The sequence below is a fragment of the Chiloscyllium plagiosum genome, unplaced genomic scaffold, assembly GCF_037043375.1.
Source record: "Chiloscyllium plagiosum isolate Xiang-an unplaced genomic scaffold, Cpla_swu_hap1 HiC_scaffold_24, whole genome shotgun sequence".
In the NCBI taxonomy this organism is placed as follows: Eukaryota; Metazoa; Chordata; class Chondrichthyes; order Orectolobiformes; family Hemiscylliidae; genus Chiloscyllium; species Chiloscyllium plagiosum.
The window spans coordinates 16,235,816-16,254,275 of record NW_028270162.1 but is presented as its reverse complement, the minus strand read 5'-3'; the positions used below and the strand labels follow the sequence as shown (position 1 = coordinate 16,254,275).

The window sequence follows — 18,460 nt, the reverse complement described above, 5'->3', positions numbered from 1 at the left end:
GGATATATTTTTCTCCCAATGATCCAGGTTCTGAATTATGAGAGAAAAATCTATTTGCACATTCAACAATAAAAATGCATGTAAACACGTAACAGAACATGGAAATGTGAGAATGAGCAATTACAGAAAATGAGATGATAAAAATTCTTAGAAACAAGTTATATGGGCCAGTAAATGAGTCCCATCTTGATAAATCAGCTTCATTTTGTACTGTTTATATTCTCTCTCTAATCAGTATATACTATTCTGTTTAATAGCCTTCTTTGGTAATTTGTCCAACACAACGTTTGGATGGAAATAATCCACCTTACATCCCAGATGCTTCATACTTCCCAATTAATAACTTGGATCCCTTAATATTTTAACCATTTGCCAGAATGAACAACGTCTTTGATAAATTTGGTATCAGATTGGCCAAATGCCTTTATAATTTTGAAAATTGCAATTGTATTTCTTTCAAAAATCCTTTCCAAATAGAATTACTCAGTTTCTACAGCCTTCCTCAAAACCTGTAAGTATCCGTACCTGCATTGTATAGCATTTTCTGTTTGTTTTAGTGTTTCACATTTCGTCCTTCGTTGTCCATATGTTTCAGTGTTGCACCATATACTACAAGATCATCAGAGAAAATGAAATTACCTTATTGTCAGAAAGAACCACATAGCTTAAGATTTAAACAGAATAATGCACTACACGTTTTGAAGAGGGTAAGATTATGTGTAATCCTTACCCCATTATTCCTTGCCAGGTTCTGATCGCCAACAATGGCATTGCAGCTGTTAAGTGTATGCGGTCCATCCGCCGATGGTCCTACGAAATGTTTCGAAACGAAAGAGCAGTTAGGTTTGTTGTCATGGTTACTCCTGAAGATCTGAAGGCCAATGCAGGTATGCTTTAGGAATTGTGCATACACAAGATTGTTTAATTATGTTATTGCAAAATCGTTGGAATTTTAAATTCTGTATATTACCATACCTCATTGTTGTGGAATGATATTCTTTTTAGAATACATCAAAATGGCAGATCAGTATGTACCAGTTTCTGGGGGACCCAACAACAATAATTATGCTAATGTCGAGCTGATTGTGGACATTGCAAAGAGAATCCCAGTGCAGGTAAACTGCAGTTTAAAATTCATTGTATTGTTGCAAATTATTTCAAATGGATGATTCTTTTGATGCTTAAATTTTATTTAAAGTTTGATCTTTCCTTCCATCTATTCATGCTTCTACTTTTCCGAGCCTAAACTATGAATTGCACTAGTTTTGATTCTAAGCTTTTTCTTTCTACTATTTCTTGTCACAATGTATCATCCTTTTTTTTAAAGGCAAAACTAATAAAAATTAAAAATAAATGGTATTGTTGCACCTTTGACATGCCCCACCCTCCCCCCCCAGTTATGATCTACCACTAGACCTCCCTTCCCTCTTTTAATTCTGTTTGTGCAGCTATTTCCTAACTCAGTGTTCAACTTGAGACTGCATGACCTATTAGCAACTTCACAATTATCTATTGGGCGAGACAATGCATCATGCTATTAAGATCTACTACTTTTTTGTTGTGCTCCCTTAGAGTTTGGCTAATTATTGATGTAAAGATAAGTGGTTTAACAGACAGGATTTAGCTTTCACTGGCAACTTGGTTGCTTTACCAAAAGAAATAATCACCTCAGAAAAAAAAATTATGAAGAGAATTTCAAAATAATTCAAAAATAGCTTCTCAGTCTTAGATATGAAAGTGTGACACAATTGCTGGTAGATTGTATTTTGCAAATAATGATAGACTACACCCTAAGATCAGAAGATGGATATACCCAAATAAAGCTAAGTAATACATGAAGATCAGAGAATGAGGCAGAAGCAAACATTCTTGATGCACATGTTGTAGGCAATTGTGTAAAGCCTGAATCTTCAAGAGCAGAATCAGGTTAGAAACGTGTTTTCTTTGGAAATTCTACCTCCATTTAAGATGTGCTACTTTTATCTCATTAATGTATTACCACAAAATAATGGTCATTTATTTGCTATATCTCAGCATTGTTTGAAATTGGCATTCTTCTGTTCTTCTAGGCAGTTTGGGCCGGCTGGGGACATGCCTCTGAGAACCCTAAACTTCCAGAACTCCTTCAGAAATATAACATTGCATTTCTAGGTGAGATTTGTTTTCAATAAGGAATCACTGAATTGAGAAAAGACATCTGGTCCCATGCTAAGGTGAATTCTCTAAGAATCCAAATTTCCCTTAGTATTCTGTTAATCAAGCCTTTTCTGTAACGATGAGAACAGTGCAATAAAAGGTAAGATGAAGTAAGGTGGATTGCATACAACTTGAACATCATCATTGGCCTGTTAAGCCTAATGCCCTATTAAATAAACAAATTTTGCACATGTTGGAGATCTTAAAGTGCTGGAAAATTGAAGGAAATCTGGCAGCATCTGTGGTGAAAAAAACATTTTGAGTCATTCGGAAATGCACAGCTTGGCACGCACCACCCAGTTTTTCTGGTTCCCTCTGCAGCCTAACCAGATTTTCTGAAAGAAACTGCTGGAAGCTGTCAACATAAAGTTACTTTCTTTTAACTAATGTAGCACGGGAAGGAAGAGGGACACAGGATTACTGTGTGTTAAAATCAATCCATACCTGCCCCTCACCTACCATCTCATTCTCACCTTCCAACCCCAACCTTTCCCACTCTCAACAGATTGCCTGAGGGATGTTAAATAAGCCTAATTCCATACATGTGGCATTTCATTCATGAAATAATTCAAGGATTTATGATATCATTATGATTGTTGGTAAAGATCGATGAAAAGCTTCTTTTAGTTTTTTTTATATGGAAGGATTGAAACGGTGAGAGAATTAATTTATAATTAATTTATGCTATTATTTGCTCTTAAAAATCTGGCCTGTGATTACCTGTAGAATGCTAAACATATTGAAGTAAATCAATCACATTGACATGAGCTGTAGAAGGATTAGAGATGGTAGATCCCATCTTTTAACATTGCATAAGGTTTACAGACGTTGAGTTCAAGCTGAGTGTACTCAATAAGCACTCAATTCTGTTTTCTCAGTTTGATCTCTATTTGTTTTTGCATATGTTGTTTCTTGTAGGTCCTTCAAGCCAGGCTATGTGGACACTGGGAGATAAAATAGCCTCCTCCATTGTCGCACAGACTGCAGGGATCCCAACATTGCCTTGGAGTGGAAGTGGTAAGGAGGACAGACTGTTTCTTGGATAGCACTTGTACATCGGTGGAAGGAATACTTGTATTGTGCACTTGTTTCCTTTTTCCAACAGTCTTTCAAAATGCTAAATATTTTCACTTTAATGTAGAGCCGATCAAAATTACCGGTATAATTTTGACAAATTTATCAAAATAATTTGAATCAGAGTCCATCATGGCCAGTTAAGACTCAATTATTACATTATTAAGGAAGAAAATTAGCTTGAACAGTATGACTTTGCACTCAAACCCATTATGATCTGCAATTCTAAGTCTCTAGTGAAGGCTTTGATTTTAATGGGACTTAACCTTCAACAAGGAAGGATATTTAGAGTTCCATCCCCAGGAAAATAGGTTGTCAACTGAGTTGGTAACAATTGGAGTACTGGTGGAGTGCTAACTACAGTATCTCAGTATGAGCTGCTATTGAGTGGAGGGGAAAAAATGGAAAAGAATGGAGTGATTAATCAAACATTGTTGTTCCTCCTTAGTTGACATACTTGACATGATTCTTCCTGTCAGTATTATATATTGTTTTTAAACTTGATTTAAAATAAGGAAGTATCAATATTTGCTCTGTGCTATCATGTGCATCTAACCAAGTGTGATCCTTTCCCCAGCTGAAATGCACATGTGTAGGACTATGTATGATGCAGATCTAAGTTAATACTTATGCTAGTTAAGACACCTGAGTGAATAGAAAGACTATCTTCTCCAGAGCCAGAGAATTGAAAACAAGAAAGGATAAATATGTCATTACATTTTTTTAAAAATCTTAACTATTTTCTACTTTCTCTCTCTGACTCTAGAGAAACTTGTATGCTGCAAATGCTTGCATTTATTCTATACGAGCTGCTAGGTGATGTGTTCAGAAGAAAGAAGTTTCACTACATTTCTTCCTTCACTTGAGCTGACCACTGAGATCAACTAACTCAACACATACCAGGGATTGATCTTTGAGATCTGATGGCTTAATTCCACACTGGAAAATGCATTTAACTAGTAACTAAATGCATTTAACTAGTAACTAAAGCAACAGTGAAATCCTTTCTCCTCAGCATTAGGAAAAATAACACTGTAATCTACTTTGTAGAAGTCGCCTTGCAGGAAATTTTAACTTTATTCAGAGAAAATATAATACCGTGGATAATTTACAAAACTTGACAGCCCAAAATCTTCAAACGTTTCCTGGAGCCCAGTTGAAATTCTCTTGCTATTGTAGTAACCTTTGGTGAGTTTTGAACTCGGAACAGCAATAACTGTGAAGCAAATTACTATCAGGCCGATTAATTATCTTTCGTTATATGCCTTGTACAGTGCAGATGGAGTTTCATCATTTTGGTTAGTGTGCTTCGTGCATAATGACCAATATTGTGAACCATCAGGAATTATAGCGTGGTTCCATCAATGGTCTAATGTATAAATACTATCAATAAACTGTATATACTGAAAGATGCCTGCTTTATTTTGTCTGTTGAGTTAGCTTTTCTTGTTTTGCGCGTAAGTGGGAGCACTGTAATTGACTCAATATCCCTGCCTGGGGAGGAGAGACGATCAACTAGCTTTCCCAATTAACATCTTTAAATAAACTCTGCATGGACAGGAAAGCGTTCCATGAACATACTTATCCCAAACTTAATTCCCAGCTGACATCCTCCCATCCATTTGAAATGCCTCCCTGCTACCAAATTTAACAGGGAGGGCATTAAATTCCATTTAGTTTCTCTTGCTTATTTGCATAGACATTAAATGTTTTGTCTTCGCATGACTTAGGTCTGATTCTTGACTGGACAGAGGAAGATCAGAAACTGAAGAGAACTGTCAATGTTTCTAAAGAAGTGTACATGAATGGCTGTGTACGAGATGCCACTGAAGGTTTGGAGGTGGGAACTAGTGTACCTGTGACAAAGCAAATAAAGACAAGAACTGTTGGTAGTTGTATGTGGCATATATGTCGATCCTAATGTTTCTTCATGAGATCTGTGTAAGTAATTTTCTGAAAAGAGGAGATGGAAAGGAATGAATAGTGACCCAGTGAGTAACAGATTAATGCAATTTTGGAACCAAACCTACCTCAGAAGAAGGGTCACAGGGCTTTGATTTCACTTCACAGATCCTGTCAGACCTGCTGAGCTTTTCCAGCAACTTCTGTTTTTGTTTGATTTACAGCATCCACAGTTCTTTTGGATTTTATCAGGTTCTCTTGATTCAGCTCAAGTGTAGCATCCATTAATTGCAGAACAAAGCTCCTTCTGTTCTGCTAATGCATTTGACTTCATTTATTAAGTAATATAATGTGTATTTTTTTACATTTCCACGGTTAAAAATTCTGTCTACTTTTAATTTTGCAATAATGTATTGATGGGGGAAGAGATCACCTGTTGGTCTGGATGTCAGCATGTTAGATCGCTACCCTTCTCAAACAACAAATAACCCTCAAACCACCATCATTAGCTGTATTAGGAAGCTCTGGTAATAGCAGAAATGCAGCAGATATATCTTGGTATTCATGGGCTTGAACTGTGAGCCAGAGCCATAATCATCTCAGGACTCCAAAGTATGAGGATTAGCAGCTCCATTTTCCAGCTCTGTTAAAGACACTAGTGAAACACCTCACAGGAATAATGGAATTTATAAATTGTCTTTAAACGGAAGTCTGATAGCTTCTCAACTCATGACCAACCTATTGGAAGGCAATTATTATTTTTCTTTTAAATTCATAATCTTAATTCTACATGGTTTAATGGTGACTTTGGAGCTTATTATCAGAAGGCCATTATATAAAACTGGGAAAAAGTGATGAAGGGGTGTAGTGATAAAGCCCTTCCTGATGAAGGGCTTTTATCCGAAATGTCGATTTTCCTGCTCCTCGGATGCTATGTCTTTTCAACACCACATTCTCGACTCATCATATAAAACTTATTGAATTTTCTTAAATGCAGAGTGAAGGGGGAAACAAGCATTGTACAAATAAAGAAAACTGAATTTTTCTTGGACAAGTCAGGATTTTCTCTGAGTTATGAGCTGACCCCCTCATATCAACTGTTTAGATCAAAGCAAAAGTTAATAGATCTAGTCAGCTGACATGAACGGAGCATCTGACAATTACTTACTTTGGCTCCTTATTGCTGATTGGGTGATGCAGATATCTCAGACTGAAAAAAAGCCAATGGTGAATACATTAAGGGTTTTGGTGACTTTAAAAGCCTTGGCTAGAGATGTTCCTTGTCCTATTGCAAGAGATCACAATTAATGGCATCAGAATCAGAGTGCTATTTTAACCAGCATTGTGCAGGAGAAACTAGGGTGAGTGAAGAATGTTTAGTTTTATTTCCATATGAATTCCTGCTCCTACAGACCCTACAAAAAAAAACTCTCGAGTGCTCTCTTTGCACTGGGCTTCCCTCACCTTTTTCCTGGGCACTGGGAGATAGCCAATTAGCTGCTTATTCCAGCTAATTACAGGTGGAAATTGATAAGGCTTGTGAAGATTAGGTCCGTGAGTTAAAGGTTTTAGGGCTCTATCACTGGAGATCTAGATAATTTTCTGTCCATTTGGCCTCTGCCCATATCATTTCTATCTCCAGTTATATTGGTTCTTTTCCTGCAAGTATCTGCACCTCCTTTATTTTATTGAAACAGTTCTTTCAGGGTTATTGATCCATGGTATATCCTGCCTCATCCTATTTATAGAACATAGAACAATGCAGTGCAGAACAGGCCCTTTGGCCCTCGATGTTGCGCCGACCTGTGATCTATTCTCAGCTCGTCCCCGTACACTATCCCAAAATCATCCATGTGCTTATCTAAGGATTGTTTAAATCCTGATAATCTTCCAACGACAATTCATTTTAAGCCAAGAGCTCATATTAGGACTGACCTAAAATTGATTTGTTGTGAAGTTGTATTATTCCAGCCATACACCAATGCTACCTTTTTTAGTGTCTTAGTCAGGAAATGTACCTGAATATATTTGTGAACAAAGTGAGATATTTAGTTCAGGTTGCTTATAACTTGGTGTCACCTTAAAGTAAACCAAATAATTGGGTGAATTATTAGTCCATAGTTTGCCTGTGGATGTCACTTTACTCCGGATTGTATCCCAACAACAGCAGTTTGTGCACTGGAATAATTGGCAGCTGCTTCATCTTACTCTCGTCGCAGAGTTCTAGATTGACATTCAGAGTGCAGTCCTGACGGAGGGCCATTGTGTCAATGTCTTTTGGGTGAGAGCTGAACTGAGGCACCATCTGCCTGTTCTGGTGGATATAAAAGATCCCATGTCACTATTTGGAAGAAGAGCAAGGGAGCTGGTTATTTTTGGTATCTATGCGAATATTTATTCCTTAAACAACTTCACAAAAATAGACTATAAACATAGTACTGTGGATGCTGGAAATTTGAAATAAAAACAAAGTACTTTTTAGATTAGATTACATTACATTACAGTGTAGAAACAGGCCCTTCGGCCCTTACTGAAGAACTGTGGAGAGGGAAAAATCTAACATTTCTAATCCAGTAAGATCTGAAGAAGAGTCATACTGGACCTGAAACACAAACTCTGTTTCTCACTCCACAGATGCTGCCAAACCTGCTGAGTTTCTCCAGCACTTTTTTGTTTCTTTCACAAAGGTAGCTTGTCAGATTATTATCATGTTGTTAGAGTTTGCTGTTTGCATGTTGGGTGCCATCTTTCCTATATTATGACTTCACGTGGTACATCATTGACTGTAAAGTACTTTGAGACATATGCGAAAGGCATTGATATAAATACAAGTCTTTTTAAAATCCTTCATTTGATCTGTACTTAGGCTGCAGGAAAAATCGGTTATCCAGTGATGATTAAAGCATCTGAAGGTGGTGGAGGAAAGGGCATTCGCAAAGTTGATAGTGCAGATGATTTTCCTAACCTCTTCAGACAAGTAAGTTAAATTTTATGATATATTGTCTCTAAGTTGCAAAGTGATAATGTTACTGGGCTGGTAATCCAAAAGTAATCAGATTAATGTTCTGAGAACTGGATTCAAATTGTATCATGGTAGCTGATGAAACTGAAATTCACATAATAAAACCTGAAATTGAAAGTTAGTCTCAGTGACAGTGGCCATGAAACTAACATCGATTGTTTAGAAAACCCAACCGATTCACACACGTCCTTTTGGAGAAAGAAATCTGCTGTCGTTCCTTAGTCAGACCCACAGGAATGAGAGTGGCTTTCAGCTGCCCTCTGAAATGATCAAGCAAGTTGCTCAGTTCAAAGGCAATTAGGGATGGACACCAAAAACTGCCAGTGACATCCATTTCCAGTGAAAAAACCTTTCTTTTAGAAAGTAAATTATATGATATTTCAACAATTTTTACACACCATGGTTTCCTGTTTTGAAAATGTAACCACAAAATATACTTCCTGCAACAATTTAAATGGACAGTAAGGATGCATTATTCTGAAATACAATGCTCTGACAAAGATGTAACTTTGATCATAATGAGAAAGATGAGCTTGAGTAGATGGATATGGATTTTATCACATTGACAGCACCACAATCAAAATCATTGAAGTTTCCAAAATCCCATTTAGGTTTATGTATTGCATAACACTGTAGTTTTTTGGAAATTCAGAACACTAGTTTGTCAAAAAGCTATTTTTCATTTGAATAAAAACTTTTCCAGAGTCACAATATTGTTATGGTGCTAAAGGAGGCCATTGAGTTCATTGTCTCTGCATTAGAAATGAAATTAAAAATTTTAAATGGTTTCTACTTTTAATGAGTTTTTAAAAAATGTTTCATATTTTAGTAGATGTTCCCTACCATAACAACAGCAAACATGATGTTACCATTCTGTACAACATGCAATGACTGATTAAAATACAAATAACTTTTCTATAAGTTCTATTATCTCTGCTAACAGTAATAGTGGATGAGTCAGATTCCAGAATGAAATCTGTCTTGACAGAGCACATGTTTACATTTTGCAGGTGGTTTTCAGTTTAACTTGCTCTTGCTCCAATTGACCATCTTGTTGTTATAAACAAAATGCAGCTCAGAATAACATCAACAGCACTAGCCGCATACACCCTACAACCACAAACTTTGGAACCCAACATTCTCCAACCCCTCACAACCATCAAGGCACCTCTCCAATACACTGACAAGATATTCTGGAAGAACAGAGTTTCTTTGCAGGCCACACGGACAACTAGCATTGAAAGGCTACAGAAGAGACACTTTGTGCACAGGGACAGGTGCCCAGCTCAAGGATTGAACAGGCTGCATCTCAGGACTGCTTGCTTGTTCTCCCATTGTTCCCTTATTTTGTGCTTAGCTGCATGCTCACATCATCCCTGTCTTGCAATGCCTAGCCTTGCTGTGCCAATCAGTGCATTTACACAACCAGACAGTTTGTTTGCAGTTCTCAGCTAAGGGGGTGTTTGCTGTATGGCCATCAATCTCACTCCTGCACCATGTGCCAGCAGCTTACACAGCAAGCACACACTGCATGTGCAGGCATCCATACCTCAAAATCCTGGGAAATTGTCATCTCCAAAGTTCATGGAGATCACCTGTCAATCAAGGGGTCCCAGCACAGCAAACCAAGGCCAGCCTCCAGTACCAATCCAAGGGATTGATCATGGTCAGGTGTTGACTCAGGGTCAGGTTGATGGTGGGTCATGGTCAGTTGTGATGCTCCTTAGCAACCAGTCCAGAGATTAGGGCTGGCACGGTGGCTCAGTGGTTAGCACTGCTGCCTTAAAGCACCGTGGACTTGGGTTCGATTCCAGCCTTGGGTGACTGTCTGTGTGGAATTTGCACATTCTCCTCATGTCTGCGTGGGTTTCCTCTGGGTGCTCTGGCTTCCTCCCACAGTCCAAAAGATGTGCAGGTCAGATGAATTGACCATATTAAATTGCCCATAGTATTTGGTGCATGAGTCAGGAGTAAATGTAGGGTAGGGGAATGGGTCTGGGTGGGTTACTCTTCAGAGGGTCAGTGTGGACTTGTTGGACCGAATGGCCTGTTTCCATACTGTAGGAAATCTAATCTAATGTAGGTCTAACACAATCAAGGAAATGTACAGCTATCGGTCATGGGTTTGGTCATTTCTCAACTGAGGTACCCAGTTGAGTCACTCAAGATGGTGCACCACAGTCAGTCAGTTTTGTCCACAGAAACTTATGGGAAAAGAGTTGGGGGAACAAGAGTGGCCATTGTTGCAGGAATGAGACTGTGCAAGTTAGTCTTCAGGACTGGGGGCTATAGCCTGAGGCAGGAGGAAAGATAACAATTGTGAAGAGGAGAGCAACAGTATCTGTAAGGGGTGGGGGAATATGGCAAAGCATGATGGGAAGGGGGTCATGTGGGAAGGGGTTCATCTATGGTTAGGAGATCCTGGCTTCAAATAGGGGATTAAAGTATGACCACACTTGGTATCATCACCTCATATGATAGGGGTTAAATGAGAAAGGTAAGCAGGTGCAGGTGCATGTAGATAGATTGATTGGGGACCTGTATGAGGAGGGAAGCCTATGGTATTCATATGAAGGCCTATCAGGAAGAAAATGTGGATGTTTGGGGGAGCCACTGAGGCAGAGCCATTTGCAGAGGAGCGCATACTATTGCCTTCCATCAAAAGTGTGTTGGACAAGAAAATGGCTGCAATCATACTTGGAGTGGGTGGAGTAAATGACCTGACTTGAGGGAGGGCTGCAGCACCCACCAATGATTGGGATTTTAATGGGAAAGAACATGGTACACAGATTCATGTACTGTGCAGGGCACAGAACTGTGGAGCTGCTATTCCCTGGCCATCTGAATGCATTGCCCCCTCCTCTATGATTTGCACCTCCCTGTCACAGACATGGCTGAACCAGCAATTGACAGCTACACATTTGAACATAGAGATTGATAAAGAATAGGGATATTAGTCAAGGAGGTTCAAAGGTGTCAGCGTGACCCTTTGACCTGTAAGTGCCTTGTTCCTATCGCTTCCTATAGCAAACTCTGAGCAAAGACCTCCAGCCATGGAACATACAGAAACTCTAACAAACAGGTATAAGGTGAATTCAGTGATGTTTATAAAAATGTGCAAAATCATTGTCAGCCATGCCAGCAAAATGCTCTCAATTGATCATCATCTTCCTCTCCCTCCCACCACGTTTTGGAGAACACCCCTAGATCTGCAGCTGATTTGGCAGCAGTCCCCATTGGTTATGGAGATTTAGTTGGGTGCTTGTGTCTGGATGGGCCCAGATGTGCCAAGGGTCATCTTGCCAGACGTGTCAAGTCTCCTCAGCGTCACCTTTCACAGGTCAGACAGAGATGGGCAGGGTGGAGTTAGAGGGCCTGGTCACCTTTGTATTGTCCTGAGTGGAGATTTTTGAAGGCTACGCATGACTCCTCCTCAGGCTGGGTGCCTCATAATACATCCTGTATCTTTGAGAAGAAGGGCCATCCTGGAGTGATCACTAAGTTTCCCAGCCTACTGTCAGCAAGCCTTCAGTCTTGGGGCCTAATGGCTCGAGCAGTGGAGTGTGGGTGAATGCACCTCTCCAGCAATCTCTGATAGTGTAGGTCCTGGATTTCCATGGCAGCCACCAACCTGTGCAAGGAAGTAGACAGATGGTCGAATGACTTGATGCACTGCTACAGCTTGTGAGCAATGAGGGGCATTGTCTGCCATGTCTGTTTCTCCCTGTGTACAGAGATTAAGTCATTAATTTCCAACACCACAAGATCATCTTCTGTCTGGGCTGTGCAGGTGCTAGTCTCTGGCAGTTCTCCAATTGCCAATAGCCTGGGGCATTTTTTTGAGCAGCAATGGAGCTGTCACAGCGAGGATCTCATCAGATTCTGGTCTATCACCCTCCAAGCTGATCGGTCTCAACATGGTGTCATTATCTGGGATGCTGGGAATTCAGAATGCAGCTTCACACCATACCGTCATCCTTATATGCTAAGGAGGTGAATTCTGGAGGAGCTGGGAGATCCACCATGGTGGTGGTAGATGTGCTGGCATTACTTAACAGACAAAAGAATGAGAGGGTATTATAGCTAGCAGTTAGAAGTGGTGAGCAATGGATTACACCAATAGTGAGGTTAATGCAAGAGTTATACTGGAATGAAGAGCGATAGTTATTTGGTTGCCAGGTATGGAGGTCTCCACATTCCCTCAGCAAGTGTCCTGATATGCAACAGCTTTTTAAAGATGGTGCAGTCTGAAGGTGAGCCAGTCTTTTCTATGGGTGTTCGCTCAGTGGCAAGTTGTTCTGGGAACAATGCATGATAAGATGGGACTGGAATTGAACAATGAGGTGGGTTTGGTAAGATATGGCGAGAAAACTCTCTCGGCTTCATGATGCAAATTACTCGAAGAAACTAAATGCATCTCAACTTGGCCAAAAAAGATTCAGCCCTGTGTCTTTTTTCACCGAGGCTAGTGTTAGTGAGAAAACATGTATACCTATTCACCCCAGCTAATATTTCCCCAGAGTAACTGACATATCATTGATCTTTAATGCAATGTTCCATTACAGATCAGAACATCTGCAGGGTATCGTCATTTCCATCATGCGATGCATAAATAAACTATAGATTAGAAAACTCCATGAATGCTGCTTTCATAAGTATTGTCGATTGACAGTCAATTTAATATAGTAGAAATTGTCGCAGGAGGAATTTTCTTTTGCACATACTCTCTTTTCCATTCCATGTGGTGAAGCTCTATCCTATGGAAGCAGCGTCTACTTGGTGCACTTCCTAATTAATTGAATCTAGAAAATGAATGCCTCCAGCCACTACAAAGCTAATCCTTGACGCAATAGTGTTGTATACAAGCCTTAAATGATCAAATTCGTCAACGTTAATGAAAATATGTGTGACATAAACTGCAATGAGATTGAGCCTCTTACAGTGAAATGTTACTTTTACATTCCTGTAGTGAAATAAATCTATAGTTTTATTCTGCAGGTTCAAACTGAGGTTCCAGGATCTCCAATTTTCATCATGCAAATGGCCCAACATGCACGACACCTTGAGGTACAGATCCTGGCAGACCAGTACGGAAATGCTATCTCATTGTTTGGGAGGGATTGTTCCATTCAACGTAGGCATCAGAAGATTATTGAGGAGGCGCCTGTTACTATAGCAACTCAATCAGTGCTTGAGTGTATGGAGCAAGTAAGTATTAATTTGGGAGTTAGAGTTGGACTTTGCGTCCAAGTAGTAGTTAGTTTACAATGGGAAAGTTCTGCAATGGCATCTGTGATTTCAACATTGCTGTTGGATAAACAGTCTTGCAACACAGCTCATCAGGTCATTGTACTGACGAAAAAGAGATAAGACAATTAATACATCAGTGCTACTGATTAATTCCATGTGCTTGAACATTGACCTTGATTTTGTGATCAGTGGCAATGGAATGGCTCCAGTTATTTGTTAAGCTTATTTTTTGGCCATAAACTTTGCACAGATTTTTTTTCACTGGAACACATGGTGGTCAGGAATCTCTTTTATCCTGTTACAGGAGAATTTGTGTGAACAGGGCATGCAACTCCTTAACCAACCTGATTGAAGAATTCTTAATAAGGTGCACAGAAACTGAATCAGGAATTTTAAATTGAAATAGTTAATTCAATTAGGAGAAAGTGAGGACTGCAGATGCTGGAGATCAGAGCTGAAAAATGTGTTACTGGAAAAGCAAGTTGTGAAGAGGAAACAAAATAAAGAAGAACAAAAAGACTTGCATTTATATAACACCTTCTTATAACTCCCAAAGACTCAAGTCACTTTACAATGCTTACTTTTGAAGTGTTATCATTATTGTAGGAAATGCAGCAACCAATTTTGCACACACCAAACTTGCACAAAGCCATGTGGTAATGACTAGTTGACCTGTTTTCATGATATTAATTGAGCAATAATTATTGACCAGGCAACCAAAGATAACTTACATATTCTTCTTCAAAACTATTTTGCCTGCTTAACAGCAGGCAGATGGGACCTTAACAAAAGAGGGCTTAGGTGAGAAAGAAAAGAAGAGACAGGAAATAAAGGTTCTCTTCAATATTAGTGAACTATTATTATTACTGCAAAATCCTGGCCATTAAAAATTAAGCTAGTGCAAAAAGCAAACTTACAATCTTTCCTCTCAACCAGTGTTGCAGAATTTTATTTTTGTCCTCTCTTGTCCAGAAGATACTGGGGTTAGATCCATTGAGACTTGGGGCGTATGTAAGGCTATTAAATTGAAAAGGGTGCACAAAATATTTACAAGTATGTTACCGGGACTGGAGGGTTTGAATTATAAGGAGAGGCTGGATGGGCTGAGGCTTTTTACCCTGGAGCATAAGGGGTTGAGGGGTGACCTGATAGAGGTTTATAAAATCATGAAGGGGGTAGATAAGGTGAATAACAAAGGTCTTTTCCCGAGGATAAGGGAATTTAAAACTAATTCAATAATTTTAAGGTGAGAGAGGAAAGATTTAAAAGGGACCTGAGGGGCAAGTTTTTCACACAGAGAAGTGGTGCCTATATGGAATGAACTGCCAAAGGAAGTGTTAGATGCAGGTTTTGTTACAATATTTAAAAGACATTTGGACAGATACGTGAATAGGAAAAGTTTAAAGAGATTTGGGCTAAAAACAGATAAATGGCTGTAGTTTAGTTTGGGAAACCTGGTTCGGCAAGTTGGATCGAAAAGTCTGTTTCCATGCTGTAAGACTGTATGACTTCATTTTAAAAGATGGACTTTTGACTTTATAATTAGAAACATGAAATGTGAAAATAAGGACATTCTATCAAACCTTTGAGAAGACACTGGATAGGCTCCAGTGGAGAAATTTAAACAGAGATTTTATAGAGACGTTCAAAATCTTAAAAAATTTTAATAGAATAAATAGGAAGAAATTATTACCAATGATATGAGGATCTGTACAGGAGGGCACAATTTAACATAATTGGCAAAAGAACTAGGGCCACATGAGAAATATTGTGGCAAATAGTTATGATCTGGAATTCAAAAAGAGGTGGAAGCAGGTTCAGTCATAAGTTCAAAAGGTGTATTATATAATTCATTCAAAACAAAAATTGGTGGTCTGTTGTTCCAGGGATATAGTGGGGAATACTGGCGTAGTCTAGAAACATAAGAGAAAGAGTAGGCCATTCGACCCCTCAGGCCTGCTCTGCCATTCAGTATGATCATGGCTGATCATTGACCTCAATACCCTAATCCCACCCTGCCCCCAATCTTTTGATCCTGATAGCCACAAAAGCTATATCCAGCTCCTCCTTGAAAACACATAATGCTTTGGCCTCAATCACTTTCTGTGATAGTGAATTCCAAGGCTGTCCACTTTCTGGGTTTAGAACTTGCTCATCATCACAGTCCTAAAAGGTTTCCACCTTATTCTTAAGCTATGACACCTGATTGTGGACTCTCCCACCATTGGCAGCATCCTTCCTGCTCTAACCTAACCTGTCTAGTCCTGTAAGAATCTTAAAGATTTATAAGACGTCCCCACTCATTCTTCTAAACTCCAGTCAATGCAATCCTAATCAACTTATCTCTCCTCATGCATCAGTCCTGCCATCGCAGGAATCAATTTGGTAAGCTTTCACTGCACACATTCTATAGCCAGAACATCCTCCTTCAGACTAAAACTGCATACAATATTCCAAGTGTGACCTCAGCAATGCCCTTATAATTGCGGCAAGACATCTTTGTTCTTGTACTCGAATCCTCTCACGACAAAGGCCAACATGCAGTTTGCCTTCTCTGCTGTCTGCTGCACCTTACGAGGAGGTGATGGCCTAGTGGCATTATCGCTGGACTGTTGATCCAGAAGCCCAGGTAATGTTCTGAGGACCCAGGCTCGAATTCCGTCATGACAGATGTGGAATTTAAATTCAATAAAAATCTGGGATTAAGAGTCTAGTGATGACCACGAATCCATTGTCGATTTTCAGGAAAAACCTATTTGGTTCACCTTTAGGGAGGGAAACTGCCATCCTTACCTGTCTGGCCTGTGTGTGACTTTAGACCCAAAGCATTGTGTTTGATTCTTAACTGCCCTCTGGACAATTTGGAATGGGCAATATATCTGACCTAGCCAATGATGCCCTCATCCCATGAATGAATTTTGAAAAAAAACCTGCATGCTTAACTTTCAGTGACTGGTGTGCGAGGGCACACTGTTCTTATTGACATTCCCTTCTCTCAATTTGCAGTCATTCAAATAATAGTCTGCCTTCCTAATTATCCATTATACTGCATTTGCCCACTCAGCCTTCCGAGTCAACTGCAACATCTCTGCATTCTCCTCACAGCTCACCTGTCTCCCTAGCTTTGTGTCATCTGCAAATTTGAGATTTTATATTTAGTATCTAGATAGTTCTTTCAATGAACCAGCACAACACAATGGGCCAACTGGCCTCCTTGTGCTTTGCATAATTCAATGAAACCTTTAGTGATTGATAGAAGCCATAAAAATTGAATTGCTAATTTGTGTGTAATCTCGTTATTTTGCAGTGTGCAGTGCGAATTGCCAAAATGGTTGCTTATGTTAGTGCAGGCACTGTAGAATACCTCTACAGCCCAGATGGCAGCTTCTACTTCCTGGAACTCAATCCTCGCCTGCAGGTTGAACATCCCTGCACTGAGATGGTAGCAGATGTCAACTTGCCTGCTGCCCAACTACAGGTAAAGTATGGACCAATTTGTATGGTGAAGTTTGACTCTGTGCTTGTGGTTGTTCTGTAAAGGTTTGTGCTAAATTAATTTACAAATTTACTAGAAAGCCATTTTTTGAGTACAATTACCTCTAAGATATTTGAAAATGAGAACGTTACAACTTTTTGATATATTGTTAAGTTTTTAAATTAGAAATGAAACTTGTATTGGGCAATACAAATCTTTAAATTTGTACACAATTAGTTTTATATTTAGCGCTGTTGCAACTATTTATAGATCAGTTATAAAGTTAGCAAGATGAGAAGGTAATATACATCTTGTTTTTCTTTAATCTATTTGCCTTCTATCTCTGAAGTGACTTCTTACACAAGGAGGAAATCTTCAACAACAACTTGTATTTATATATCTTCTATTTAAATTGTCTCTAAATATTTATTATATTGCATTTTCAGGGGCATTATAATAGAGAATATTGTTCATTGTCATATGAAATATTAGAGCTGAAAATGTGTTGCTGCAAAAGCACAGTAGGCCAGGCAGCATCCAAAGAACAGGAGAATCGACGTTTCGGGCATGAGCCCTTCTTCAGGAATGAGGAAAGTGTGTCCAACAGGCTAAGATAAAAGGTAGGGAGGAGGGACTTGGGGGAGGGGCGTTGGAAATGTGATAGGTGGAAGGAGGTCAAGGTAAGGGTGATAGGCCGGAGTGGGGGTGGGGGCGGAGGGTCAGGAAGAAGATTGCAGGTTAGGAAGGCGGTGCTGACTTCGAGGGATTTGACTGAGACAAGGTGGGGGGAGGGGAAATGAGGAAACTGGAGAAATCTGAGTTCATCCCTTGTGGTTGGAGGGTAGCTAGGCGGAAGATGAGGCGCTCTTCCTCCAGCCGTCGTGTTGCTATGGTCTGGCGATGGAGGAGTCCAAGGACCTGCATGTCCTCGGTGGAGTGGGAGGGGGAGTTGAAGTGTTGAGCCATGGGGTGGTTGGGTTGGTTGGTCCGGGTGTCCCAGAGGTGTTCTCTGAAACGCTCCACAAGTAGGCGGCCTGTCTCCCCAATATAGAGGAGGCCACATCGGATGCAATAAATGATGTGTGTGGAGGTGCTGGTGAATTTGTGGCGGATATGGAAGGATCCCTTGGGCCTTGGAGGGAAGTAAGGGGGGAGGTGTGGGCGCAAGTTTTGCATTTCTTGCGGTTGCAGGGGAAGGTGCCGGGAGTGGAGGTTGGGTTGGTGGGGGGTGTGGACTTGACGAGGGAGTCACGGAGGGAGTGGTCTTTTCGGAACGCTGATAGGGGAGGGGAGGGAAATATATCCTTGGTGGTGGGGTCCGTTTGGAGGTGGCGGAAATTCGACGGATGATACGATGTTTCTGGAGGTTGGTGGGGTGGTAGGTGAGGACCAGTGGGGTTCTGTCCTGGTGGCGATTGGAGGGGCGGGCTCAAGGGCGGAGGAGCGGGAAGTGGAGGAGATGTGGTGGAGGGTATCGTCGATCACATCTGGGGGGAAATTGCGGTCTTTGAAGAAGGAGGCCATCTGGGTTGTCCTCCTGG

At 40.1% G+C, this 18,460-nt stretch overlaps 1 protein-coding gene across 3 annotated transcripts in view; it reads left to right on the top strand.

Moving 5' to 3' along the window:
* The window catches only part of acacb (acetyl-CoA carboxylase beta), a 141,444-nt gene that overhangs the window by 14,108 nt on the left and 108,876 nt on the right, over window positions 1–18,460 (top strand). For all 3 annotated transcript variants that reach the window (XM_087999927.1, XM_087999929.1, XM_087999928.1), the window contains 8 exons: window positions 749–887; window positions 1,006–1,115; window positions 2,070–2,151; window positions 3,115–3,213; window positions 5,001–5,110; window positions 8,039–8,149; window positions 13,193–13,402; window positions 16,752–16,922. In XM_087999927.1, the coding sequence (XP_087856053.1) occupies window positions 749–887; window positions 1,006–1,115; window positions 2,070–2,151; window positions 3,115–3,213; window positions 5,001–5,110; window positions 8,039–8,149; window positions 13,193–13,402; window positions 16,752–16,922 (1,032 nt within the window). The remainder of the gene's footprint in view (window positions 1–748; window positions 888–1,005; window positions 1,116–2,069; window positions 2,152–3,114; window positions 3,214–5,000; window positions 5,111–8,038; window positions 8,150–13,192; window positions 13,403–16,751; window positions 16,923–18,460) is intronic.